Genomic DNA, 24,834 nt, shown 5'->3' on the forward strand with positions numbered 1-24,834 from the left:
GCTGCAGCCGAACTCCTGCTTGCTCAATGAAGGGTGCATGCTTGCCTTGCAGGGCGGTCCCCCTCCTGGGCTACCTACCTCAGGACCTCATCGAGACCCCCGTGCTCGTGCGACTTCACCCTGGTGACAGGCCTTTGATGGTCACCGTCCACAAAAAGAGTAGGTCCCACTTTCATGGTCATCCTGAGATCAGCACCCAGTTGAGACGGGTCAAATCGGTTAGCAGCATGTGGGGGTGGGTGCCCTGGCCCTGCCCGAGCCCTAGCTCTGACAGTCGACTGTAGTCATGTCTGTGGGTCCCTTGTGGGGCCTCAATCTTTGGAATCCAGCTGTGACTGTTGGCTTCCCTGGCAGGTGGGGGGGGGTGGCGGGCAGGCTCAGCTGTGGCAGCAGAGGTGCTGACCAGGCCAGGAGACTGGATAACACACGTCCCTGCTGAGCCCAGCCCCACAGAAGGGGACACTGAGCACCCCCTGGAGGGGACCCGTCAAGGCCAGCAGAGATATGTATCCTGAAGCATGTGGTGGTCCTTCTGGAAATAGTCCATCATGGACAATTGAAAGTGGGGTGGGGGGGTTGGCATCTCTGGAAGCTCAGAGCCAATTCCAGAGTGGACCAGCCCAAGGCTCTCCCCCTCCCGAGAGCACCCGGCGCTTGTCCTCACGCCCACGCTGCTCTAACTCTCCCAGTCGTGCAGTCCGGTGGGCAGCCCTTCGACTATTCTCCCATTCGGTTCCGAGCCCAGAATGGCGAGTACGTCACCCTGGACACCAGCTGGTCCAGCTTCATCAACCCGTGGAGCAGAAAAATCTCCTTCATCATCGGCAGACACAGAGTCAGGGTGTGAGTGCTCCCAGTCCCCAGCGCAGCTCGGAGGCCCCCCTCCCCACCAGCAGGTGGCATGGGGCAGGACTGGGTGACCAGAACCCAAGCCATCTCCTGCCACATACCTGTACCCCCAGGTGGGAGAGACCTCATGCAGGCGGAGCCAGGAGCGAGAGGGAGGAGATAGTGGTGGGCAGGGAGCAGCCCAGGGGTCTGCAGGGAGGGGGCAAGCCCGGCCCAGGTGTGCAACATGGAGCCCAACTAAGACAAATGAACACCGACAGGGGCCCATTGAATGAGGACGTGTTCTCAGCTCCGTCACTCGTGGAGGAGAAGGACCAGCACCCCAGCATTCAGGAGCTCACAGAGCAGATCCACCGGCTGCTCCTACAGGTGAGTACGCTCCCTGCACGCCCTCCTGTCCCCCTGTGCAAGTGGCCAGGAGCTGCCCAGAGACCCGGGGTGCCCATCCCTCCTTCTCAGGCTCCTCTCATTCCATCCTGCTCCACCCATGGTCTGGGCCCTGCACACCTACGGCTTGTATAGTTGGGGGCAGTGTCCCCCCTTGCATAGTTGGGGTGTTGTGTCTGCACTGCAGCCCTGGGCAAGAGGCTGAAGGACTCACCTGAGATCCCCCACAGCCATGCTGCCTGCCCACCCGTGGTCCCCCACAGGGTCACCGTGCTGGGACCTGGGGGCCATGAGCACACCTTTCCCCTGTTCCTGTGGACACAGCACCCAAGAAGACTTAACATGAGCACCAGGCCCCAGCTGGGCAGCTCTGCTCCTCCCTCTCCTTAGACCACGGCCAAACCGCAGTGTGCCTCTTTTTATTTCTAAAATCCTGGGATAGAACCCAGACTGGCCCGGGTGAGCTGAGGGAAAGGGTTGAAGGAATCCTCTCCCAGGGAGTCTTCGGTGACTGGGACCGGGGTGCTCCCTGCAGCCTGACCCTGAGTGCCAGCCCGGCCCCACCTTGTCATCACCCAGCTCGCTGGGCAGGTTGCAACCCCTCTGCGACCCAGGCATGTTGGGGGGGTCAGGGGTCGCTAACCCCGCAGTGCCATCTGCACCCCTAGCTGCGTCTGAGGCCTTCCCATCTGCTGTCTCCCCAGCCTGTGCCCCACAGCGGCTCCAGCGGCTACGGGAGCCTGGGCAGCAACGGGTCCCATGAACACCTCATGAGCCAGACCTCCTCCAGCGACAGCAATGGTCACGAGGACTCCCGCCGACGGAGGACCGTAAGTCCCTCCTGCCCGTCTGTCCCTGTCCCGGGGGGATGGTGCCTCTTGCTCTCTGAACCTGCTCACTCGGGCCTTACTCTACACTCTAAGGGGGGAAGCTGCCAAAAATCAAGCAAGAGTGAAGATGTCACAAAAACATAACCTGCCACTTGGCTCTGTGGTCTTCAGATGGCCAAGCATGTCTTCTGTAGCCCTGCCTCGCCCAGATTTCTCCTTCAGAACTCGCTCTTTCACGGGGAATAACATGTTCCTTTGTTTCTCTTCAAGGAAATTTGTAAAAATGGCAGCAGCGTCAAAAACAAAAGTCATCCTGGTGAATCTGGAGAACAAAAGGAAAAATCTGTTGCAGGTAAAAACAGTCTCTCCATTTCCTTAATAAAACTTCAGTGTGGCAAGGTGGCAAGGGGAACCTGGTTTGACTCTAGCTCCGGATGGCAGGATATTGAACTTTTGAGCATGCTGTGTCCCCTCCATTGTGCAGCAGCCCGCCCCTGTGCCGACGCAGGGCAGTGTGGGCCTTCACTCCATCAGTTTGCTGACCCTGGTCGCCAGGCATGTACCTGGCACCTTGTACACCTGTCGAGGTGTTGCCTAGGCGTCCATCCCTGCCCCCACGGCCTCTGTCCTCCTTGCTCTACGTCGTGGCCAGAGGGTCAGTGCTTACACTCACGTGAGCACATGCACGCGCTCACCCCAGGGAACTGCCCAGCCAACCCACTAGCATTCATGTGTATGAATGAGGCATCTGAAGTGGACGGCACCAGCTTTGCTCATGGGCCTCCCACTCATGGGGAGCCAATGGCACAGGGGGCTGTCAGCCACTCCCCACCACCTGAGCCCAATTCACCACCTTGTGATTTTGCAGCCTCCTGCCTGGCCTCACGCAGCTCCTCTGCATGTATGCACATAGGTGCGCTGTAGGCCTCTCCCCCTGGTAGGCTCTGACTCATCCCTTGCACTTGGGGCTGACCTGCACCTCTTCTTCACCAGGATTTTTGGCCTTTGGGACATGTGGGTGTGTGGGTGTGTGTGCACTTTGCCCCCAGTGGGCATGCTGCATGCTCCAACCTGTGTGGGTGTTGGGGACACACCAGTGATCAGGACATGGCTCTGGCCTTGAGGGTCCCTCAGGGACTAGCATGTGGTGCCTGCAGAGAGGGCAAGAGAAGCATCCTCAGCCAGCTCCACTGGAGACGTAATTATTGTACCACCGGGCCCTATTTGAAAGGACTGATTCTCCCAGAGACAGAGAATACCCATCCACCACAGAGAATCTGCAATCTTACTGCCCCTGAAAGTTTCAGGAGTTCAAATGAGTTCAAAGGAGTTCAAAGGAGTTCAAACTGGCCTTTTCCACTGCTGAGTCCCAGACCCACTTGCCTGGACCAAGTGTCACCAAGCCCCAGAAGGAAGCAGGCCCTGGCCCTAGTGACAGCTCTCTCCAGGTTCCCTCTGGGGATGGCACAGGAGCACATGCCCCAGCAGGGCTGCCCAAACAGCTGGCTGTCGCTCTGTTTCTGTGTCTGTGAATCCTATTCTGAGCCCCCAGCCTTATTTTTAGGTAGAATTAAAATGCTTTTTAAATTTTTTATTTTTTTATTTATTTATGATAGTCACAGAGAGAGAGAGAGAGAGAGAGAGAGAGAGAGGCAGAGACACAGGCAGAGGGAGAAGCAGGCTCCATGCATCGGGAGCCCGACGTGGGATTCGATCCAGGGTCTCCAGGATCGAGCCCTGGGCCAAAGGCAGGCGCCAAACCGCTGTGCCACCCAGGGATCCCTAAAATGCTTTTTAAATAGAGAATCTTCTTTTGGGGGAAACAAGTGTGAACTCAAAAATATTTTGTCCTTTTTTCAGAAATGCACAGTAGTTCTCCTGCTCAGATGAAAGCTGTCCCCGTGGAAAAGGACAGTTCAGGCGCCAGCCTGCCTGCGGGCAGCTCTCCTGAGGAGCTGGGCTGCAAGAACCCGCCTGCTGGCTCCTACCAGCAGATCAGCTGCCTGGACAGCGTCATCAGGTGTGGGCACTTGTGTCCCTGGCCTCGGTTGTTCATGCACTCTTGGGGCTCCCGTGTTGCCTGACGCCCTTTCTGGCCCTCCACACAGGTACCTGGAGAGCTGCAGCGAGGCGGCCACTCTCAAGAGGAAGTGTGAGTTCCCGGGAAACATGGCGACGCAGAAGGCCAGCGACAAGCGAAAGGCAGTGGCCAGCCCCCGGCTGCATTCCACAGGTGTCTTGTTGGTTTGCACTGTTCCGTGTGTGGTGACTCGGGTCCTTTGCTGTGGGATCAGGTGTCACTGAAGGTCAGAAGCCCCCTTCCCTCCCACAGGAAGTTTGAGTGGCTTCGAGGACACAGTATTTAAGTGACCAAAGTAGCTCAAAAGTTAGCAACCTTCTTACCAGCTAGAGGTAAAGGTGATCTGGGACCTTGAGGACAGGATCCTGTGGGGCTGCTGGAGGCCTGGGAGGCATCTCACATTGTCATTCTTGGGCAGGTCTTGTTTCCATGTCTCTCGGAGGAGCTCTGGCCTCTGAATGTTAGTGCACCCCACCAGTCAGATTACATCCCAGGCCACTCACACGTTGTGAGTGTTGCTGGTGGTCCTTACCAGGACCAGAAACCAGGTGTCCCATTGCTGACGGAGCATAAGTGTTGGTCAGTCACGCTGTGATGCTCAGCCTGTGTCCTAGCCCTCGGTGGGGAGAGCACCCAGCAGAGGGTGGGCTCCTGCTGCCTGCATGGCCTCTGTACACAGGCCCTGGCCGGAGGCTGCTGACCACCTGCAGCTGCCCAACCAACCACCTCCTCTCAGAGGACTCAGGCTGCAAGACTATAACTGTCTGTTTCAGACTTTCCTCTTCTCCATCCTTACCCTGTGAATAAACACCTGGGGACAAACCGTCACATGCCGGGGTGTGTGCAGGCTGAGTGGGTCAGTTGGGTATTGGCGCACCGTGTAGACAGTGGTGGTTCTTATCCCAGCCATTTGCTTTTATTGCATTTTTGTGTCTGTGTTCATTTTCTCTTATAAAGAGACCACGTTGCCCACCAAGGTGAATAGCCACGCCGAGGTTAGTGCACACCTGCCCCCACTGACGCTGCCCTGCAAGGCGGAGAGCGTGGTGTCCCTCACCAGCCAGTGTAGCTACAGCAGCACCATCGTTCACGTGGGCGACAAGAAGCCACAACCTGAGCTAGGTATGCTTGCTGGTTCTTGGATGATCTGATTTTAACAATAAAAATTAGGAATCCAGGTGCAGAAAGAAGCAGGGCAGGGTGCAGCCATACCTTGTGGCCAGCCCCGCTGCGCTCTGGCACCACCTGGTGGCAGTCATCTGCTCAGGCATAAATAGGGCAGGAGCCATGGTGGTGCTGAGCCCAAGGGTGGGGGGGTTGGGGATGGGACAGAGGGAGCAGGGGTCGCAGGCATAACCCTTAGTTGAGGCTGAGGGTCCCCACCCCATCTCCTGTTTGAGGACAGGAGCTAGTACAGGTTGTGCCCGCAGGACAGCAAGGACACAGTCACTGACTTACCTTGTTCTTCACAAACACCCAGGAGTGAAATGAAATCCAGATTTGTCCTTTGCTAGGAAGAGAGAGACAGTGAGGGAAGCGTACACATAGGAGAGGCAGTGGGTCCCCCCTGCCCTTGTCCAGTCTGCACCTGCAGCTGCCCGGGTCACGGTTGTCACACCCGAACCAGGACGGGGGTCGTGCGCCAGCCTAGCATATCATGCTCTAAAAACTAGGAACAGCCCAGGAGCTTCATCTTCAATGTTGGGCTGAAACCCCAGAGACCCCAGATTTCAGTTGGTTGGAGGACGGATCCCAGAGCCGCCCAGGTCATAGGGCTCTCCGTCCTCGTCTTTGCCTTTGACTGTTAACTCTCTCGGAAGGCTAACCGAACAGACCCCGGGTTTCCGTGCTGCGGCAGCAGGAGGCAATCTCTCCTGGGAAGGACTTCCTTCTGCAGAGACGCACTGTGGGTTTTTCAGTCGTGTTAAGGCCCGGGGCCCTTGCAGATGAGGGGTCCCGTCTTCTCTTCCAGAGCTTGTGGAAGATGCTGTGAGCGGCCCCGAGTCTCCGGACGGCCGGCCCTGCGGCCTGGGCCCGGAGAAGGAGCCGCTCAGGACGCTGGGCCTTACCAAAGAAGTGCTGGCCGCCCACACCCAGAAGGAGGAGCAGAGCTTCCTGCTCAGGTTCAAGGAGATGCGGAAACTCAGTATCTTCCAGTCTCGCTGCCATCATTACTTGCAAGAAAAGTCCAAGGGGCAGTTGAGTGAGAGAAGTAAGTGGCAAAACCTGATTCTAAGTTTGTTGGTGGAATAGAGTCCAGCGCTGCTTTCAAAGTGTGAAATGTCCCCCGTTAGATACGGGCTGGAACTTACCGGCAATGCAGAAACGGGGAGCAGTGCTATGGAGAGCGGTGACGGTCCCAGCCTGCCCCCCGCAGAGCGCAGGACGAGGCAGTGGCAGCGCAGCTGCTGGGTGACCGTGCGGGGCAGGGGACCTACCTGCCCTCAGGACTGACGGGCATTTGGCGTCAGACCCCTGTGGACACGGTAGGAGGGAGTGGCTCCCTTCTCCCCAGGCGATGCGCCCTCCTGGCGAGGCCGGCCTCGGGGCTGGAGGACAGACCCTGCCTTTCAGGGTGGGAGCCAGCAGGTGGTCGGAGGGCCTGGAGGGAAGAGGAATAGACAGGGCTGGACCGATCAGAGAGCCACCTCTAACCCCGCGATCAGAGCCAGTGAGCCCGGGAGACACATGCGCCACAGGCACCCGCTACCCCTGACTCTAGGCAGACGCCCCACAAAGTGAACATGTAAGAAGTGAAGGAGACTGATGCTCCCAAGGATTATGTCTTTTCCATTCTTTTCCTTTTCTCCTTCTTCCCCAGAATTAGGGTGACTTCCAGGCCACAGGGAATCTCTTTGGAAATTAGGAAAAGATGTCATCCCCACCCTGGGCAGACCTACCCTGTGGGCCTGGCTTAGTGCAGAGTTCTAGCTCCCCCTGCCCCCTTGGCCCATCAGTTTTTGCAGTGCACAGACTGTGCAGCTGTCCACAGCAGCCCGTCTAGCCCCTGATGTGTTATCCCAGGAGCCCAGTGCTTCAGCCCCCAGTCCCAGCAAGGGACAGATTTCCTATAGAAAGAACCCCAGACATGGCCTGAATGATAAAGCCTCTACCCACTTAGCACTTTGCCTTGGACTGGCCCATTTGTCTTCAGCATGGAACGAAGGTAAGGAGCAGCGGTTGGCACAGCTGACAGGAGGTGTCTCCGCACACCTGCTGCCAAAGCCCCAAGTTACCCTGTGTGACACGGGAGGAGAAACTGAGGTTCCTGGGACCCTTCCCAGGCATGACAGGACACCCCAGCCCATAGTACTGCTCGCAGGATCCAGGCCAGGGGGGGTGTAGGGACAAGCCCAGAGTCCCTCCTGTTGCCTGTGGAGACCTCCAGCCTTCTAAAGCAGCACTGGTCACCAGAGAGGAGGCAGGTGGCTCCAGGAGCTCCGGCTCCCTTCTACCCTCTGACTGCCCCTCACCTGACAGGTAAAGCGGGAAACATCTCGTTTTAAGGAACAGTAGTGACAACACTTGCAAAATTAAAAAATAAGGTTAAATGAGATCAGCGGTCCTACCTTTCAGATTTCACAAACCAATGTTGGGGAACAGCAGAGACTTACCAGCCTTTTAACTTTTTTGGACAAATGAAATCTTTTAAATGCCGTTTTTTCATCACCATTATTTTGTAAAAGAAAGGACATTTTAACACCAGAAGAAAACGGTGCATGTGCTCTTGCCATTAATGGCAGTCCTGGAAATTGGTGGAGTCTGTTTTGTTTTTGTTTTTGTTTTTAATTTTTTTTAAGATTTTATTTATTCATGAGAGACACAGAGAGAGAGGGAGAGAGAGAGGCAGAGATACAGGCAGAGGGAGAAGCAGGCTCCATGCAGGAGCCCGACATGGGACTGGATCTTGGGACTCCGGGATCGTGCCCTGGGCCAAAGCCACCCAGGCATCCCTGGAGTCTGGTTTTGTGAACATTTTGCCCCTATTGTTCTCACTTCACCAGGGAAGTGATGGCCAGGGAACTCTTAGGGTGACATCTGCAAACACAGGACAGCTGCTGAACTAGGAGGCGCCCTCACGTTTCTGGGGGCCTAAAGTCTCCAAAAACGGACTCAGCAGGAGTCACGTAAATGTTGACATTTTAACTCTGCTGTTTTCCCATTATTTTAGCCACTCCGGGACTAAGAAATGCCTCTGGAATAGATTCATCTTGGAAAAAACCCGGGAAGAACAGAAAACTGAAGTCCAAACGGGCCAAGCCTCGAGATTCATCCGAGAGCACCGGGTCTGGGGGGCCCGCACCCCTCCGGCCCCCGCTGCTGGGCCTGAACGCTACGGCCTGGTCACCGTCGGACACGTCCCAGTCCAGCTGCCCCACGACGCCCTTCCCTGCCTCGGTGCCAGCGTACCCCCTGCCCATGTTCCCAGCCCCAGGAATCCTGCCTGCACCCGGGGCGGTGGCGGCGGCACCCGTGGTCCCCCACGCCGGCTTCGCGGTGCCCCCCCTGCCCGTGGACGCCCGGCACGAGTTTGGCCTCCAGCCCTCGCCGTTCGCCGTCCCCCTGGCCCCGGTCATGGCACTGGTGTTACCCAACTATCCCCTCCCCGCCGTGCCCCCCAGCCTGCCCCAGGCCTTCTTCCCCGGCCAGCCTGACTTTCTGTCGCACGTGATCCCTGCCTCGCAGCCTGAGCTCACCGGTCGGACGTCACCCCCCAAACAGCCGTGTGCCTGTCCCCAGGCGGAGCGCGGGCCCGCGGCATCTCGCGCGGCCACCCCGGCCTCCCCGGCGCCGGCCTCGGGGCCCACGGGCAGGGCGTCCCCTCCGCTCTTCCAGTCCCGAGGCAGCTCCCCCCTGCAGCTCAACCTGCTGCAGCTGGAGGAGGCCCCTGAGGGCAGCTCCGCGGCCGCAGCCACAGCGGGGTCCTCGGGGACGGCGGGGCCCGACTGCAAACCCGGCACCTCCTGGGACCGGCAGCCAAAGGCAGCGCCAATCGTAAGGGTTTCCCGACGTTCGTTCTCTAGAGACGCGGCTGGGGCGGCACGACGGGGCGGGCGGAGGCAGGTGCTGCTGGCAGACGCGGCGCTCGATCGCGGGCCGCTTGGGCGGGTGCTGGACGCTGGCGCCCTCCCATTACACGGCCTGTCACAGTAGGAAGTGGGAGCTTTCCCTTGCTCGGGGTCCCCGAAGGAAGCTGCCTGGACGGCCTGGCGGTGAAGGCAGGGGTCCGAAGGACCACACACCCCCTGACTCATTATGAGCCTCAAATTTTTATTTTATTTTTTATTTTATTTTTTTTTAAATTTTTATTTATTTATGATAGTCACAGAGAAAGAGAGAGAGGCAGAGACATAGGCAGAGGGAGAAGCAGGCTCCATGCACCGGGAGCCCGATGTGGGATTCGATCCCGGGTCTCCAGGATCGCGCCCTGGGCCAAAGGCAGGCGCCAAACCGCTGCGCCACCCAGGGATCCCAAGCCTCAAAATTTTAAATGGAACTCCGAGGATGAAGCCTCGCTCAGAGCTCGGGCCCGGGGGAGGAGAGGCAGAGGACGGAGCTCCGGACCAGGCCATCCGCCGCCTCCCTCCACGTCTCACGGGCCCCTGGCGTGCTGTCCTCGCTCGGGTAATGAGGTTGAGGTTGTGCTTCCGCCGAGCCCCTGCGTGTGGTGCCGCGCTGCGGTGCGCAGTAGCACTCGTGAGGCAGAGCAACCCCCCCCGGGCTCAGGAGGAGCTGCCTGGGCGCCCTGCCCCTGCTCCCCGGACAGGGAACGCAACCTGGTAGCCGCAGGTGACCGTCCCCAGTGTGCCCGGGCCCCCCGACTCTGGTTCTGGGGCTCTGGGCCTGCGGTTCTGGGTCCGAGGGTCCGAGGGTGAGGATGCAGCCAGGCCGCCACGGCCGTCCCTGCTGGGAACCAGAGCCCTCGCCCCCTCCCCGCCGACCGTGAGCGGCAGCACCGGGGTGCTGCTGAGGGATTGCCCTGCTTCCCCGGCAACCACTGTCCTTGGCGTGATTGTCCCAAAATGAGGGTTATCAGGTGGCGCTCACAGGCCACTGGCGAGGTTGTCGCTGTCATGGAACCGCAGGATGTGTTCATGGGGCCTCCGTCGCAGGCCGTGAAGGGAGGGCCGGCCACGTGAGCAGGGCCACAGCGGGCTCTGTCCCTGAGCGGCCCTGTGCAGACAATGCCCTCAGCACCGCCCCCCCGAGCCCCACTCTGTGTGCCGAGCCCTGACTCTTCCATCTTCTCCCTGTTCCTGAAGCGTGTGGAGCCCGCCGACGCCCAGAACAGCGATGCCCTCTCCACGTCCAGCGGCCTGCTTGACCTCTTGCTGCACGAGGACCTGTGCTCGGCCACAGGGTCGGCCCTGTCCAGGAGCGGGGCCTCCGCCACCTCCGATTCCCTGGGCTCCGGCTCTCTGGGCTGCGACACGTCCAGAAGTGGGACCGGTACGTTGGTGGCGCTGGGAGCACAGAATCCTGCAGGAGCAGCCTTGTTTCAGTCGCTCCACTTCAGGTTTCTGTGGACGATGGTCACCTAGTGTCCCTGGGCTTGCCCAGCTTCTCCCGAACCCCAGGCCACAGGCCCGTGTGTGCTCAGGGTCCAGTACCCAGTGCAGACCAGGTCCCGGCAGGTGTCCGGTTGGCACTCCAAGTGGCTCCTTCCTCCTGCCCCCGTGCTGCTAGTCAGCATTCCCTCCACCTGTTTGCTTTTGACGTTGCTGTCATTGCAGTCCTCACCCCTTGGCCCTTCTGGACCATCTTGGACCACCCCCCAGGCTCTCTGGGCCTGCCAGGAGGGCCAGTTAGCTCCCCTCATGTGAACCTAGGGTGTGGGCTGCATGCTCCGCCAATGAGGATCACTCAGGTGTGATCCGGAAGCCACAATGGGGAACACCCACACTCTCCATACGTTGAGAGCCCCGCCTCCCCGAAGGGAGCTTTTCCTGCACCTGTTCTCTGGCTGCGCTGCACACGGAAGGCTCGCTGGAAAATGTGCCAGGACAGCTGCCTCCCGCATGCAAAACCAGATCCCAAAACCAGCTTCTCTGTGGCCTGGCCTAGTCGAGGAGCAGGGTGCGTGATTTCTGCTGGGGGGTGAGGTGGGGTGGGTGGGGTAGGCACAGTGAGAGGGAAAGAATCTTAAGCTGACTCCGCACTGAGCACAGAGCCCAACTCGGGGCTCGTTCCCACCACCCTGAGATCACAACCCCAGCTGAAATCAAGAGTTGGACGCGTAACCCACCGAGCCGCTCAGGCACCCCAGGGAGCACGATTCCTAAGCCACAGCCCTGTCTGGACTTCTCAGGGCCGACCCAGGAGAGAATCCTGGTGTCATCTAGATCATTTGAGAACTGGAAAGAGAAGGGAAAACCTACCAACCTGGGCAATCATTACCAAGTAAAACTCTTCAGCTCCCTAAAACTGCCATTATACAAGGTTTAACTTCATGTAAAAGGTTCTCACTTGCCACGTGTTTTGTGTTTTTTAAAGGCAGCAGTGACACAAGTCATACCAGCAAATATTTTGGAAGCATTGACTCCTCGGAGAATAATCACCAAGCAAAAATGAAGGCAGACATGGAAGAAAGTGAACACTTTATCAAATACGTCCTCCAGGACCCCGTCTGGCTGCTGATGGCCGACACGGACGACAGCGTCATGATGACGTACCAGATGCCTTCCCGGTAACCGCCCAGCCTTCTCCTAGGGACGTGGGACACCCCAAGAATCAGGCCCACCCAGCGGGGGGGACAGCTCTCCAAAAGCCTCATCTCAGATTGGTTGAGCACAGTAGACAGAGAAGCAGGGTCACCCAGGATGACTCCCTGGTCCCGCAGAGCCTTGCTGTGTGGATGGAGTGACCTGCCGTGGGCTGTGAGGAACACAGGCTCCCCGTCACCCCCCGGAGCATCGTGCTCCATGCTCGCAAAGCCTTTGTGTCAACATCTCCCTTTTGCTCTGTTGCCCGTTCACCTGTGGGGTAAATGGGGTGTGTCTGTCCTCAAGATGCAGGAGCCAGGGGTCAAGGGATGTGAGCAACCTAAGCCACCGGCTGCTCCGTAGTGACCGGGTCTGGGCCACCACCGCTGTGACTGTGTCAGGCTGTGCGGGTGACTGCCATGGTCGCTGTGCCTTTGCGGCGGCCCCTGTGGGGGGAGCTGGAGAAAGAAGGAGGGGTTAATGCTGAGGCTCAGGACAGCCAGGCCTGGGGGAGGGAGGGTGTTACTGGGGCTCCAGTTCCAGGGCAGCTTCAAGCCAGCCCAGTGTGTGTAGGAGGCCAGGGACGGCTGTTGCACCCACTGCCTTGACAGCGAGAGTGTCCAGTTAACCAGCCTGTGTAGAACCAAGCATCTGCAGGTACCCAGCTCCCTTGACTAATTTAAAATGGAACCGAAATCATTACTTGGATTACCAATTTAGTAGAAAAACTACAGATTATTGACTAGGGTGATTAAGTTGCCTTAAGTAGCGTAATTTATTTTATTTCTTTTTAATTTATTTATTTGAGAGAGAGAGAGAGCAAGAGAGCACAAGTGTGGTTGGGCGGAGGCAGAGGGAGAAGCAGACTCCCTGCTAAGCAGGGAGCCCGATGCAAGGCTCGATCCCAGGACCCCAAGATCATGACCTGAGCTGAAGGCAGATGCTTCACAGTCTGAGGCATCCAGGTGCTCTAGGATAATTTATTTTAAAGAAAAAGGAAATTTGCATGAAACAAAATCACCTAAGATTAATTGATACTGAGTTTATGAAATATGAGCATAGTATATTTTTTTAAAACGCAAAAAACCCATAAGACCTAAAGCTTACCTATTTCTAAATGTTTTGTGAAGGAACCTGGAGACCGTGTTGAAGGAAGACCGGGAGAAGCTGAAAGCGATGCAGAAGTCCCAGCCCCGCTTCACGGAGGGCCAGAGGCAGGAGCTGCAGGAGGTCCACCCGTGGCTGCGGGCCGGTGGCCTGCCCGCCGCCCTGGACCTCACGGTAAGCTCGGCGGCCTCGTCTGGGGCCGTGGAGGTAGACGGCGCTGGGATGGCACCGCGCCGTGGGGGCCCTGCCGCTCTTCTGTACAACTCGAACTTCTAAAACTATAGTTAGTTAATGAAAACAAATGATACCGTGGTATTATTGGGTCTACTTTAAAGAACTTTGCAACGTTGTTCTCAAAAAGGTCTTCTGAAAGTCTGATCTCAGGGCTTACTGACGTTTGAACGTCGTTTCTTTGTTTCAATTCTTTCTTCAATTAAACAAAACACACAGAAAACGGGAAGTGGGTCTCCTATCGTAAACCCTCAGTGCTCTCGTAGACCATTAGGTGAGGTGGGAACCCCACTCCCACCAGGCCCCAGGCCCCTGCAGCTGCACCTTCTCCTGCCCCGGACTTCCCGGGATGAGTCTGTGCCCATCCGCGCTCCCTCTGAGCCTCACGCCCTGGAAGCCGCTCACTTCAGGGTCTCCATGTCCTTCAGCCGCTGAGCGCTGCATCTCTGTCCTGCACGTACAGGACAGGCCCTGGCCCCCCATCACCTCCTGCACCTATAGGATAGGCCTCAGCCCCCCATCACCTCCTGCACCTGCAGGACAGGCCCCAGTCCCCCATCACCTCCTGCACCTGCAGGACAGGCCCCAGCCCCCCATCACCTCCTGCACCTGCAGGACAGGCCCCGTTCCCCCCATCACGTCCAAGACACAATGCTCCTTCAGCTGGATCTTCACAGCAGCCTCCTGTTGTATGACGTCCCCCCTCATCCCTACAGTCCTGTCCCTCTCAGTGGTGCCCCCGCCTAGTCAGAACCAAGTGCTGCAGAGCCATAAAAATCTGACACCCCCCCACCATCAGCCTTCTGCCGTTTCCCCTCCCTCACTGTCCACAGCCACACGGGCCTCTCGCCTGTCCCTGGACGTGGCAGGCAGGCTCCTGCTGCCCGGCCTTTGCACCTGCCCTTGCCTCTGCCCAGAAGCCCTTCTCTCAGAGACAAGTGACACCTTCTGGCTTCCTTCTGGCGTTTTGGTCACACACCACCTGACTGGTTGTCTATTGCCTCATAGCAAAAATCCCCAAACCTCAGTGGCCTAAAGCCATAAACACTGAGGCTCTCCCAGTGTTCCTTCTGGTTGCCGCTTGCCGGCAGTTCCAGCTCAGGGTCTCCCCTGAAGGTGAAGGCATGATGTTGGCTGGGGCTTGTCATCATGTGCGGGCTGGAAGACACACCCCAGGGGGCTCCCTCACGCACCCATCAAGTGGGTGCTGGCCATGTGGGCGTCTGTCTGCGGGACTGCTTGGGTGTCCGGGTGGCATGGTGGCCTGCTCCCCAGGGAGGGCAGGTAGGACCCAGCCTGGGGGGGTCCCACACTGCCCTCCATCCCATCTTCACCTCCTTTTTGCTGGAGGCATCACTGAGTGCAGCACACACCTTGGGGAAGGGGAGTGAGGCTCCACCCTGTGAGGGCGGGGTGTCACAGGACCCCCTCCATCAGGCACCTTCTGTGGCCTCTTCTGAAGGTCCAGTGTGAGATTACAGGCCTCCTCCGTGTGCCTCGTTCCTCGTCCACCTAGACTTCCATCCTTAATACTCTGGTGGCACCTCCCTCTCAGGTCACTGTCCCTCTCCCCGACCAGGATGTCACCCCCACTGGGGCAGGGATTTTGTCTCTGTTCACTGGTGAATCCCAGCACTTAGGACCTGCCTGGTGCGTGACAGGTGCTTGGCAGATACTCAGGGAATGAGACAGAACATTGTTGATGCCCCATTTTCCAGATTAGAAAACTGAGGTTAGAGAAGGCAGGAAGGGGAGCAGCTGGGACAGAGCCCAAGCCTACCTGCTTCGCCATCTCCTCGCCATGTAAAGCGGCCTCTCTGATGAGGGGACAAGCGCCCGGATGCCCCCCTGGGCTTAGGGAAGTGGAGAGTGGGGCCCCTGGGGAGCAGCGTGGCCTCCCTCAAGAGCAGGCAGGTCCCAGCGGCCCCTCAGAGGCTCCCCACCCTCCCGCGCTCCTCCAGCAGCCCCGTGGCTGACCGTGGTCCCCTGTGCTTCCCTCAGGTCCAACCACTTGTCGGTAATGAAGGTGTCATTTTTGCTATTGACTTTACATTTTCTCTTTTAAGGAATGTGTTTACTGTGAGAACCAGGGACAGGACAGTATTTGTGTACCGTACGAGGAAGATAGTCCTACCCTGGGTCCCAGCGAAGCCACGGACACCCAGGAGGAGGAACGTGGAGCCCCCTCAGGTCGCAGCAGGGAAGAGCAGACCTAACTCCCCGCCCCACGCCGGCAGCCCATGACCTACGTTAGACGGTGCTCGGAAGCCATGAAAGATTTCCACGTGTTTGTGATCCAATGGACGGATACTCTTGTGTCGCTTTTTTTGTTTTAGAACAAAAAAACCCATAGTTTTCCGAAGGAATGATTTAAAACTGTGGAGGGTGAGAAAGGTTTGGGCCGAAGTACATTTTTCTATTTAAAACATAAACACAGAGTTTGGGAGCCAGGGGGACAGATGTTATTATTACTTAACTTGAGAAAGACTGAATCCCCTCTTTGCATGAGGCCGGGAGGTCGGTGGACTTGAGGAGGCCTCCCACGGCCCCGGGGGTGTCCTGAGCATCTTCCAGGCTGATGGCAAACAGGCCCTTCCCGAGCTGCCCCAGGGGGTGTGTGGCTCAGGTCAGATTCTTTCCTCTGGGGGCTGCTCTTTATCTAAATCATCGTCTAGTCAAACTAGATGTTTCTAAAACATACCAAATGGAGATTACAGCCTGTCCCAACTGCGCGTGAAACGGTGTGAAGCGTACTTTGGCAAACCAGCAGCTTCAGCTTCAGGTACGACAGCGGCAAACATTTCGATCTGAGGTAGCTTGGGTTTGCGGTCAGCAAGGCAGAGATGGCCACAAGAGGCCCCGTGGTTGTGTGGCCAAGGCCATCAGACTAGCCCACGCCAGAACCTTCTGTGTATTTCGACATCATTCTTGTGTCCTTTTCAGACCATGACAAGTATGTAGATGAAATACATCGTTGGTCATCTCTAGGGTGACTGCCCTTTGCAGACCAGGCTCTCATCGCCACTTTTGGGACCTGTTGGTGCTTGTCCCAGACATGAGCTCTGGCAGAGAGTCGCCGCTGACACTGTGAGCTGGTGGCCGCGTCTGTGTTTTCCTGGGCGCCGTTAGCTCGCCTCTCCCACCGCACCCTGGGCTGGGACACCGGCCTCCTGTCTTTACAGGAGCCTGGCCTCCCTGGGGGCAGCTTCCGGTCCTGGGCCCCTGCAGTGACGGTCCTAGTGTCGCCAGCACTTTCTGGTCACTGGGACACCGGGGAGGGAGTGAGGCCCGTCTGCCCATCCGCTTACAAAACCTCATGTTGCATCATGTATCCCAAAGCTCGTCTGGGGGAAGCGCTATATGGGTCCCTGGAGTGAATGGAAAGTTACCACGGGTGAAACAATTGACTTAAAATCAGGTTGAGTTTGTAGAAACGGAAAAGAAAGGCTTCCCCTTGCTCTCTGGTGGAGAAGCGGCTACTAGAATAAATGAAGCCTCCTTGTAATCCGCTCGCTTTTCAATCTTATATTTGGGTGTTAATCCTACCTTTCATAAACTCAAATGTAAGAGTACTGGTGGGTCTTTTTTTTATTATTTATAAAGTAACATCACCTTCAGATGCCCAAAATGAGGGTGGTAGCCTGTGCGTTGTGTGGAGAATAGATGCCTCCCAACCCGCCTCCTGCCTCTGACATCAGATCACTAGGGAGTTAGACGCTAGTAAGGTCACATGTATGTTACCTGAACATACAACTGTCAAAACATTCTCCACTGTTCTGAATGTCTACCATCAGCATTGTTTAAGTACATGATTTGTGCTCATTGATTGTTAACTGCGTAGCTTTAACGCGTGCTGGAAAGTTGACAATAGGAGCATTTTGTGAAATTGTTTACACGGTGCCACGCATCGAGACGTGTTTCCTTTTAGTATGTGTGCTTACACAGGGGTCATGAAACCCTTTTCTTGATTTTAAACTGAGCCTTCTTTTTAATCTATTCCTAAAAAAGACATGTACATAAGCTCTCGGAGTCTGTGTAATGACTTGGTAAGCCTTGCCGGACAAGTGGTTTGTTCACGCACAAACCAAAACCTTCTTCACCCAGTGCAATATGTTTGTTTACTGCTTGTGTCTTTTTATGACTGTTTTGCTTTTTAGAAAATTGGTAAATAAAGCAAGTATATTTTTATTGTTCATTGTATGTGTTTTTAATGTAGCACAGAGCAAAAACAATAGAGATCAAAGAGTACCAGAAGATTTAAAAAAAAAAAAAAAGGAACTCTAGAAATGCTGTGTTAGGGCCACTTCTGTCACAAAGGCCTCCCTCATCTCTTCCCTTGCACAGCTGGCCCCTTCCTGCACATGCGCGTGGGCATCTCTCTCACGCGCACCCTCACCGCCTGCTGCCAGCGCAGCCCAGTGAACTCTTAGGATGTGAACTTTATAAAATGTAAATCCAATCGTGTAATCCAGTGCTCCCATGGGCTTTTCACTTGCAGATGCAGGGTTGGGTTGCTTGGCTCAGCCCCCAGGCCTGTCCACTCTGAGGTGTGGCCCCCGGCACCCACTCTGTTCCTTTGTACCCTGCCCTAGGTTGTCCGTCCCTCCTGGGCTGGCTGGCAGTGTGCTGGCCACGGGGCTGAAGGCAGATGTCAGAGGATGCCAGCCAGAAAGGCCTCGTGTCTCCATCAGAGACGATAGAGGCAGCACTGCACAATCCCCTCACCCCACATGCCCAGTCCCTTCCACAGTGAAGCAGCCTAGCGGGCCCTGGTCAAAATGGGGTGGGGGGCTGCTTCCAACTGCCCCCCACTGTTCATGCCAGTACCATGGCCATCAGAGCAAGGAGATGAATGGATCCTGGACCCAGTGCCCAGCCTCCCAGGAGCTCCCTGAACAGCAGGGCGGGCTCGACTCCCTGCCTCCTGGCCTGGTGGTGATGGGGGAACGGGGTGGGGGTGGGGAGCAAGGGTGAGTATGGAAGCCTCGGCAGACTGGCCTTAAATGACCAGATATGGCTGTTTGGCTGAACCGAGTGCCGTTGTGGACTCTTAATGGTGTTTTTATTTACCATTTAACCCCAAAGACACCTCCCCTTTATTTCCAGACCAAAAGGAGCTTCTCCGAGCTTTCTGGGCTGATTGCCTACAAGGGGTCTGGACATCCATAGGCTGGCCGCTGCCTTTGTTCCCTGGGGATTTATGGCCTGCCACTCCTGCTGCTAACTGGTCCCCCTGTGGCCACCACAGCCCTGCCCAGCTTCTGCTGCCCTCTGTTCCTGGATCTGGAGGGATCAAAGGGCCCAAATGCTCAGGAAGTCTGTGCTCAAGCAACCTTTGAAGGTAGGATCAGTCCAAGGGACAAATGGCAGGAAATGGGTCCACTAGGGGAGGTTGTGCAAAGGAAGGAGAGAGGGCTCGGTGGCCCTGGGGTGGAACAACCAGGCTTCTGGGAGAAAAAGGCCAAGCCAGCCTGCCAACAGGCCCACTAAGGGAAAATGAGGTGAACTTCAAAGATGGGGCCTCGAGCAACTTCTGGTCCAACCAAGGATTTTGTTGACTTCTAATACCCTGCTCCATCCTTGTGCTTTTTTTTTTTTCCTCAGGGTACTTGGTCACAATGAGGCATATCCCAGCACTTCATTTCTCCTTCCTTCAACTCTATAGACAGCATTCTTCAAACCCCACCTTCCCATGTGAGACAAACCTTTTGGGGTCCCTACTCACTCTCTTCAGCCTCCTCCCTCCTCCTGACAACTGTCACGTATCCTTTGGGTTTTACAAAGTCAACTTTATATCATGTTTCATAACCATAATGTCTTCCTTGCCTTCTCTATAGATTGATTCTAGATGTTGAAACCTCATGAACAGTGTTATACTGTTGTGACTGTGAGAGAACTGTTAGCTTCTAGGTCAGTCAATGTGCTGAGATTATATTTCTCTTTGTGGGGAGCTTTCTGTTTTCCATTTTTCCTGGAGTTCTTAGTTGCCTCTCATTTTTGCTTGTGCTATTTGCCTTTATCATGCCTTCCTCCCCATACCCATGCCCCCATCAAATCAAATGTTCTATTGATCTTTTCCCAGAGGTGTCCCCTAGGGCACTGCCCATCCTATTCCAATAGTAACTGTCCTTCATGGAGAGCATTCTAAAATCGCTATTTGGCTTTATTAAAACAATATTATGGGTGACGGGAGGCATACGCATCAGACTAGAAGAAATATCAATGAATTTTTTTCATATTTCATATTCTCAAAGTAGTGGAAACCTAATTGTACTTATTTGAGGGATCTCCTTCCCTGGAGTGATGTCTAAGTGATGAAGAAGAGTAAAGTCACAGGCCAGTTATGGGCTCTCATGGGGTCCACACTGAACCCTCTTCCCTGTCAGCACCATCACTAGAAGTAAGCGAAGAAAAGCAGGTGGGGCTCTGAGCTGCCAGGTGAGGGGGAAGGAAGAGAGCTGAGCTTCCTGGCATGCAGGGGAGACTGAGAACCACAGTGGATGATCGAGGTAAAGGAGTAGCTTTCTACCTGGGTGAGCAACGCTGGGCTGGGAGGTCTTAGAAGCCTGCTTACGGGAAGCAAACAAGAGGCTGAGTACAGAGAGGTGAAAGTCAACAGGAGAAACTCTCAGGTAGTTACAGATAGAGGTCAGTGAGGTGACTTTGAGAGACATCAACCTCTTACCAAACTCACCCTGTCTGTAAAGGTCCTTCTGGTGGGGAGCCCAGAGTCAAAGGAGTCACAGGGAGGGCTGCAAGATCCAACGTCAGGTGGCTAGGGTGAGGCATATCTGTGGCCTAGTCCTACAACCCACTGCACTGCAGCCCCTGGATGCTTCCTTCCCCTACCGCTTTCCAGCAGGGCTTGGGACATCCCCTCACCTTCTCTACCCACCCAGGCTTCTGCCGAGGCCAGGCTCTGCGCTGGAGGTAGACAGGAGGTCCTAGGTACCCTTGACAAGGGATGCTTATAGCCTGGAGGGGTGGGGACCAGACCCTGAGGATCCCAGTCCCTGGTGAGTAGTGTGGGGCTGGGTAGGGGTGCAGCGCTACTGTGGGGCAGGTGCGCTCCCACCAGGAGGAGGAAGAGGAATAGGGAGGCGGAGACCTAAACAGTGAGTAAATAGATACTTGGAGGGTGTTGAAGGCTGTTCCAGGTGGAAGGCTCAGCCTGTGCCAAGGCGTGCTGCCCAGAGCCCATCTTGCCCGTCCAGCCTCGCTGTGCCCCGAAGTGTACCTGAGCCAGTGGAGCCGGGAACAGCCGGGGTCCCCAGGGCGCTGCCCAGGGCGCGGCCCCCCGCCCACACACCCCACCCGCAGGGAGGCGGGCCTGGCAGATGGGCGGCCGCGGGGGGCGGGGGGCGGGGGCGGGGGGCGGGGCGGTCGTCTGGCGGACACAGGCTCACCCGCCATCCGCCGCTGGACAAAGCGCGCCCAGACAAAGGCGCGGCCAACACCTGTCGCTCTTGGCGCGGCCCTCGCTTTTCTCCGGCGGAGCCGCTGCAGCTGCCAACTGTCATGGGCATCAAGTTACGGAGACCAGACGGCGGCCTCGGCCAGTGGCGGGGGGGGTGGGGGGGGGGAGGGAGGCGAGGAGGGCGGGGGGGGCGGAGGAGCCTGGCCCGGAGAATGAACAGGAGTGGGGAGAAGGACGGGCGGGAGCAGGGGGGGGGGTGGGCAGGGAAGGGCGGGGACGAGGTCAGGATGTCCGTGCGGGGAGGGCGGGGGGGGGCGGAGGAGCCTGGCCCCGGAGAATGAACAGGAGTGGGGAGAAGGACGGGCGGGAGCGGGGCGGGGGGGTGGGCAGGGAAGGGCGGGGACGAGGTCAGGGATGTCCGTGCGGGGAGGGCGGGGGGCGGGGGAGTGAAGGGGATTAGGGGACCTGCGGGGCTCGGGGGCAGCGATGATGGTTGGAAAAGAAAGGGCGGCTGGTGGGGGGGGGGTGCCCGGGAGAAGGGTGACCCGAGGAGGGCAGGGCGGCCCCGCGCGGGCGCAGGACGCGGTGCAGGGTCGAGTCCCGTGCGGGAGGGACCCACCAGCACGCAGGGGTCTCCAGGGAGCCAGGGAGCCGCTCGCCACCGCGGGAGCCCCCTTGACGGTGCCCGGCCCCCCGGTCCCCCGGCCCCCCGATGCCCCTCGGGAGGCCCCTGGCGCGGACTAGGACGAGGGGGACCGAGCGATGCGGCTCCGGCGCACGCGGACCCGGGGGCCCGGCTCAGGTAGGGGCAACAGAGGCGCCCCCGCGGCCGCGCCCCGGGTCACCGCCCCCTCGGGCGCCCCAGGCCGCGGCGGGGGCGCGGAGGCCGCGCGGGGGGCCCCGCCGGCCCCGCCCCACCAGCTGCCGGGCGGCGGGCGGCTGGCGGCGGGCGGCGGGGCCGGACAATGCGCGCCGCTCCCATTGGCCGCCGCGCGCCCCGAGCCCGCGGCCCCGAGCCCGGCCGGCCAATCCGCGCATTGAGATGCAAATGAGGGGCTATAAGAGGGGCGGGGCGCGGCGGGGCGGCGAGGGCGCGGCGGGCTCCGGGCTCTCGGTTCCCGAGCTCCCGAGCTCCAGGGCTCCCGGGCTCCCGGGCTCCGAGCCGGGCGGGCATGGCTCCGCCCCTGGCGCCGGGACGCGACCGCGCGGGCCGGGAGCACGAGGACGGCTGGGAGGCGCGGGGGGACCGCAAGGTGCGGGGCGCGGGCGCGGGCGGGCGGGGGCGGGGGGCCCGGGCCGGGGCTCAGTCGGCCGCTTCCCGCAGGCCCGGAAGCCCCTGGTGGAGAAGAAGCGGCGCGCGCGGATCAACGAGAGCCTCCAGGAGCTGCGGCTGCTGCTGGCGGGCGCCGAGGTGAGGCCGGGCGGGGGCGCGGCGGGGCGCGGGGGCGCGGGGGCGCGGCGGGGGCCCGGCCCGGCCTCACCGCCCCCGCCCCGCCGCCACAGGTGCAGGCCAAGCTGGAGAACGCCGAGGTGCTGGAGCTGACGGTGCGGCGTGTGCAGGGCACGCTGCGGGGCCGCGCGCGCGGTGAGTGGCGGGGGCGCGGGCGGGCCGGGGCTGGGCACCCCCCGCCCGGCGACCTCAGGCCCCCTGGGGGAGCCCGGCCGCCGCAGTCGCCGCTCACCGGCCGGCCGGGCCGCCGCTCTCTCCCTCCCGCCCCCGGGCGCAGAGCGCGAGCAGCTGCAGGCGGAGGCGAGCGAGCGCTTCGCGGCCGGCTACATCCAGTGCATGCACGAGGTGCACACGTTCGTGTCCACGTGCCAGGCCATCGATGCCACCGTCGCCGCAGAACTCCTGAACCACCTGCTCGAGTCCATGCCCCTGCGCGAGGGCAGCAGCTTCCGGGATCTGCTGGGGGACGCCCTGGCCGGGCCCCCGGGAGCCCCCGGGCGAAGCGGCTGGCTCACGGGAGGGGTCCTGGGGTCCCCTCTGCCCAGCCCCCCAGGCCCCGGGGACGACCCGTGCTCCGACCTGGAGGAGGCCCCCGAGGCTGAACTGACCCGAGCGCCTGCCGAAGGGCCAGACTTGGTGCCAGCAGCCCTGGGCAGCCTGACCGCTACCCGCGTAGCCCAGAGCGTCTGGAGGCCTTGGTGACCAGCTCCAGCCCGAGGTGTGCAAGGGTGGCCGTGGCCTTCCCTTGCTCCGCTCCCGCCTCCCTGCGGTCCAAATGTGGTGGGCAGGGACCTGGGTGCCTCCCAGGTCGGCCGGCTCTCTTCCCCGGGTGCTTGGGTGGCAGGGCAGCGGGGATGAGCAGCCCAGGCAGGCCCCTAGCCGTGTTTCTTAAGGAAGTCCATCTCTTATGGACCCCACAGCTCCCCCTGGGTGGGTGCAGGGTGGGAGCTACAGGCAGGAGGAGGAATCTTACAGAACTACCAGGGTTCTCCAGGGTCTCACTGTCCCGGCCTCCTCGGGGACTGTGTGGATCTGGGGGCAGACGTGACCAGAGTGGCGCTGAAGCCCTTCTCGGCGCGGGGCACTCGGGACCGGGACGGAGGGAGACCTCAGACCCCGACGGCCCTGGCCTGAGCAGCAGCTTGAACTTGCCCCTTCAGTCGGGACTCGGGGGAGACAGGTGCTTTCTGCACACATGTTGCCCATGTGTGCCAGAGAGAAGCAAAGCCCCCTGAACGTCTTGCATCTAGCACATTTGAGTCTGTGTTATTAGTTTACCATCAGATGTTCTGGTTTTGTTAAATAAAGGTTTTTGGAGAGTTAGTTACCCTTCTGGAGTGGGGCTGAATGATGTCATTAATGTGTCATTAATGTGTCTAATGCGTAAATACTAAACTAAGGGCGTTCTTCCTGTATCTAATGCCAGGGACTGTTTCTAAAACCTGTTCCCCTCTGTTAGCAAAGTTAGTAGCGTAATGGTGGTGGCGAGGAGGCCCCCTGTGGCCTGTCTCACCGTGGGTAGTGCCTCCACCTCCCTGGGAATGCTGTGCGCCCTGGAGATGGGGTTTGTCTCCAGAGTAACCAAGCAACAGGGAAATAGTGTGTCCCGGGACCATTCTCGGATTCACGAGCTTCTAGGAATAAAATGAATGGCTACTTCCTAGCCATGTGCTTTGAAGTTTCTTTCAAATCTTTTTTAAGATTTTATTTATTCATGAGAGAGAGAGAGAGAGAGAGAGGCAGAAGGAGAAGCAGGCTCCATGCACGGAGCCCGATGTGGGACTCGATCCCAGGACTCCAGGATTACACCCTGGGCCAAAGGCAGGCACTAAACTGCGGACTCTCCACTGGGATCTCCAATCAAAGACCTGTTTTAGGATCTATGAGCATGATGCGATGGCAGGTGGTCACTTTTCCTGACAGAAGAGGAACCATACCCAATACCAGTGAGTTCAGGGACACAGACCCTCCCAGTTCATGGCTTGAAGTGAATGTGCCATGGCTCTACCCAGCTTGGACTAGAGGTCAAAATGAGCCCACGAGGTCAGAAACCTTGGAAGGAGGGTGATGGGATGGGCAGCCAGGGTGGAGGGAGCTTCCCCTCCTGGGCTAGGACAGGGCCTGTGGATGATATGTGGTCAGTTGAAAGCAGTCACTGCCACTAGGCCAGTGCCCAGACTGTGTGCGATGACTCCAGACGGACACCTGGGCCTCCTCTCTGGTCGTGCCCTTTGCTTCAAGAACACCTTTCCCAACAGCCCTTTTACAAAAGCCCCTCCCCCTCCGCAAGTGCTGGCCCCCAGGGGCCGTTCACATTGGCTCCCCTGTGGTTCAGTGTTAGAGCTCAGCCACTAGGCTATAACCAGATGCAACTTACTTTTAGGGATGGGATAGGTTGGTGGGATGGGGTGGGGTGAAGCAGCTCCATAAGGGAGGGCTCAAAGGCCCTGAAAATATTATTCCTGGGATTATTTTAGCTGCCCCAGACAGACTGATGTAGGATGTGTCCACAGGGACACAGATGGAGAGCAGGTGCCCACGCGAGACCTCTGCTAGCCTGTGGCTTCCAACAGCACCCAAAGGCCACTGTGATGAGTTCTGATGCCATCTGGGGAGCACCAACTCCTTCCTCTCATACCCACATGTATCACATTCCCCCAGAGGCCCTGGAAGAGGGCCAAGGGGACCCAGGACTCAAGATGCAGGGTGCAGGAGGCTGACCTGGTGTCGCTGGGGCCAGGACCCTCCCCAGGTCAGAAGCCACTAACCCAGCGCTCTGC

At 58.4% G+C, this 24,834-nt stretch overlaps 2 protein-coding genes across 7 annotated transcripts in view; both read left to right on the plus strand.

Moving 5' to 3' along the window:
• Window positions 1–17,382, plus strand: part of PER2 (period circadian regulator 2) — a 40,842-nt gene extending 23,460 nt beyond the window's left edge. For 4 of the 5 annotated variants that reach the window (XM_055346409.1, XM_055346408.1, XM_055346410.1 and 1 more), the window contains exons 10-23: window positions 53–159; window positions 690–843; window positions 1,110–1,218; window positions 1,941–2,066; window positions 2,337–2,418; window positions 3,927–4,086; window positions 4,175–4,299; window positions 5,104–5,268; window positions 6,119–6,358; window positions 8,318–9,141; window positions 10,410–10,596; window positions 11,641–11,833; window positions 12,980–13,130; window positions 15,254–17,382. In XM_055346409.1, coding sequence (XP_055202384.1) covers window positions 53–159; window positions 690–843; window positions 1,110–1,218; window positions 1,941–2,066; window positions 2,337–2,418; window positions 3,927–4,086; window positions 4,175–4,299; window positions 5,104–5,268; window positions 6,119–6,358; window positions 8,318–9,141; window positions 10,410–10,596; window positions 11,641–11,833; window positions 12,980–13,130; window positions 15,254–15,403 — 2,773 coding nt within the window. In that variant the 3' untranslated portion in view covers window positions 15,404–17,382. Of the gene's footprint in view, window positions 1–52; window positions 160–689; window positions 844–1,109; window positions 1,219–1,940; window positions 2,067–2,336; window positions 2,419–3,926; window positions 4,087–4,174; window positions 4,300–5,103; window positions 5,269–6,118; window positions 6,359–8,317; window positions 9,142–10,409; window positions 10,597–11,640; window positions 11,834–12,979; window positions 13,131–15,253 lie in introns of those variants that run through there. The other variant, XR_008667114.1, reaches the window with a different exon arrangement.
• A 4,322-nt stretch (window positions 17,383–21,704) lies between these two features.
• Window positions 21,705–23,377, plus strand: HES6 (hes family bHLH transcription factor 6). 2 transcript variants are annotated; one of them, XM_055300083.1, is made up of 4 exons: window positions 21,705–21,857; window positions 21,929–22,015; window positions 22,108–22,189; window positions 22,332–23,377. In XM_055300083.1, the coding sequence occupies exons 1-4, from the start codon at window positions 21,777–21,779 to the stop codon at window positions 22,754–22,756; spliced, it is 675 nt and encodes a 224-aa protein (XP_055156058.1). In that variant the 5' UTR covers window positions 21,705–21,776; the 3' UTR covers window positions 22,757–23,377. The 2 variants fall into 2 exon arrangements, with proteins under 2 accessions (XP_055156058.1, XP_055156059.1); XM_055300084.1 differs by having other exon boundaries at window positions 22,108–22,149; window positions 22,332–22,460.
• The last annotated feature ends 1,457 nt before the right edge of the window (window positions 23,378–24,834 follow it).

The sequence above is a fragment of the Nyctereutes procyonoides genome, unplaced genomic scaffold (assembly GCF_905146905.1).
Source record: "Nyctereutes procyonoides isolate TBG_1078 unplaced genomic scaffold, NYPRO_anot_genome, whole genome shotgun sequence".
In the NCBI taxonomy this organism is placed as follows: domain Eukaryota; kingdom Metazoa; phylum Chordata; class Mammalia; order Carnivora; family Canidae; genus Nyctereutes; species Nyctereutes procyonoides.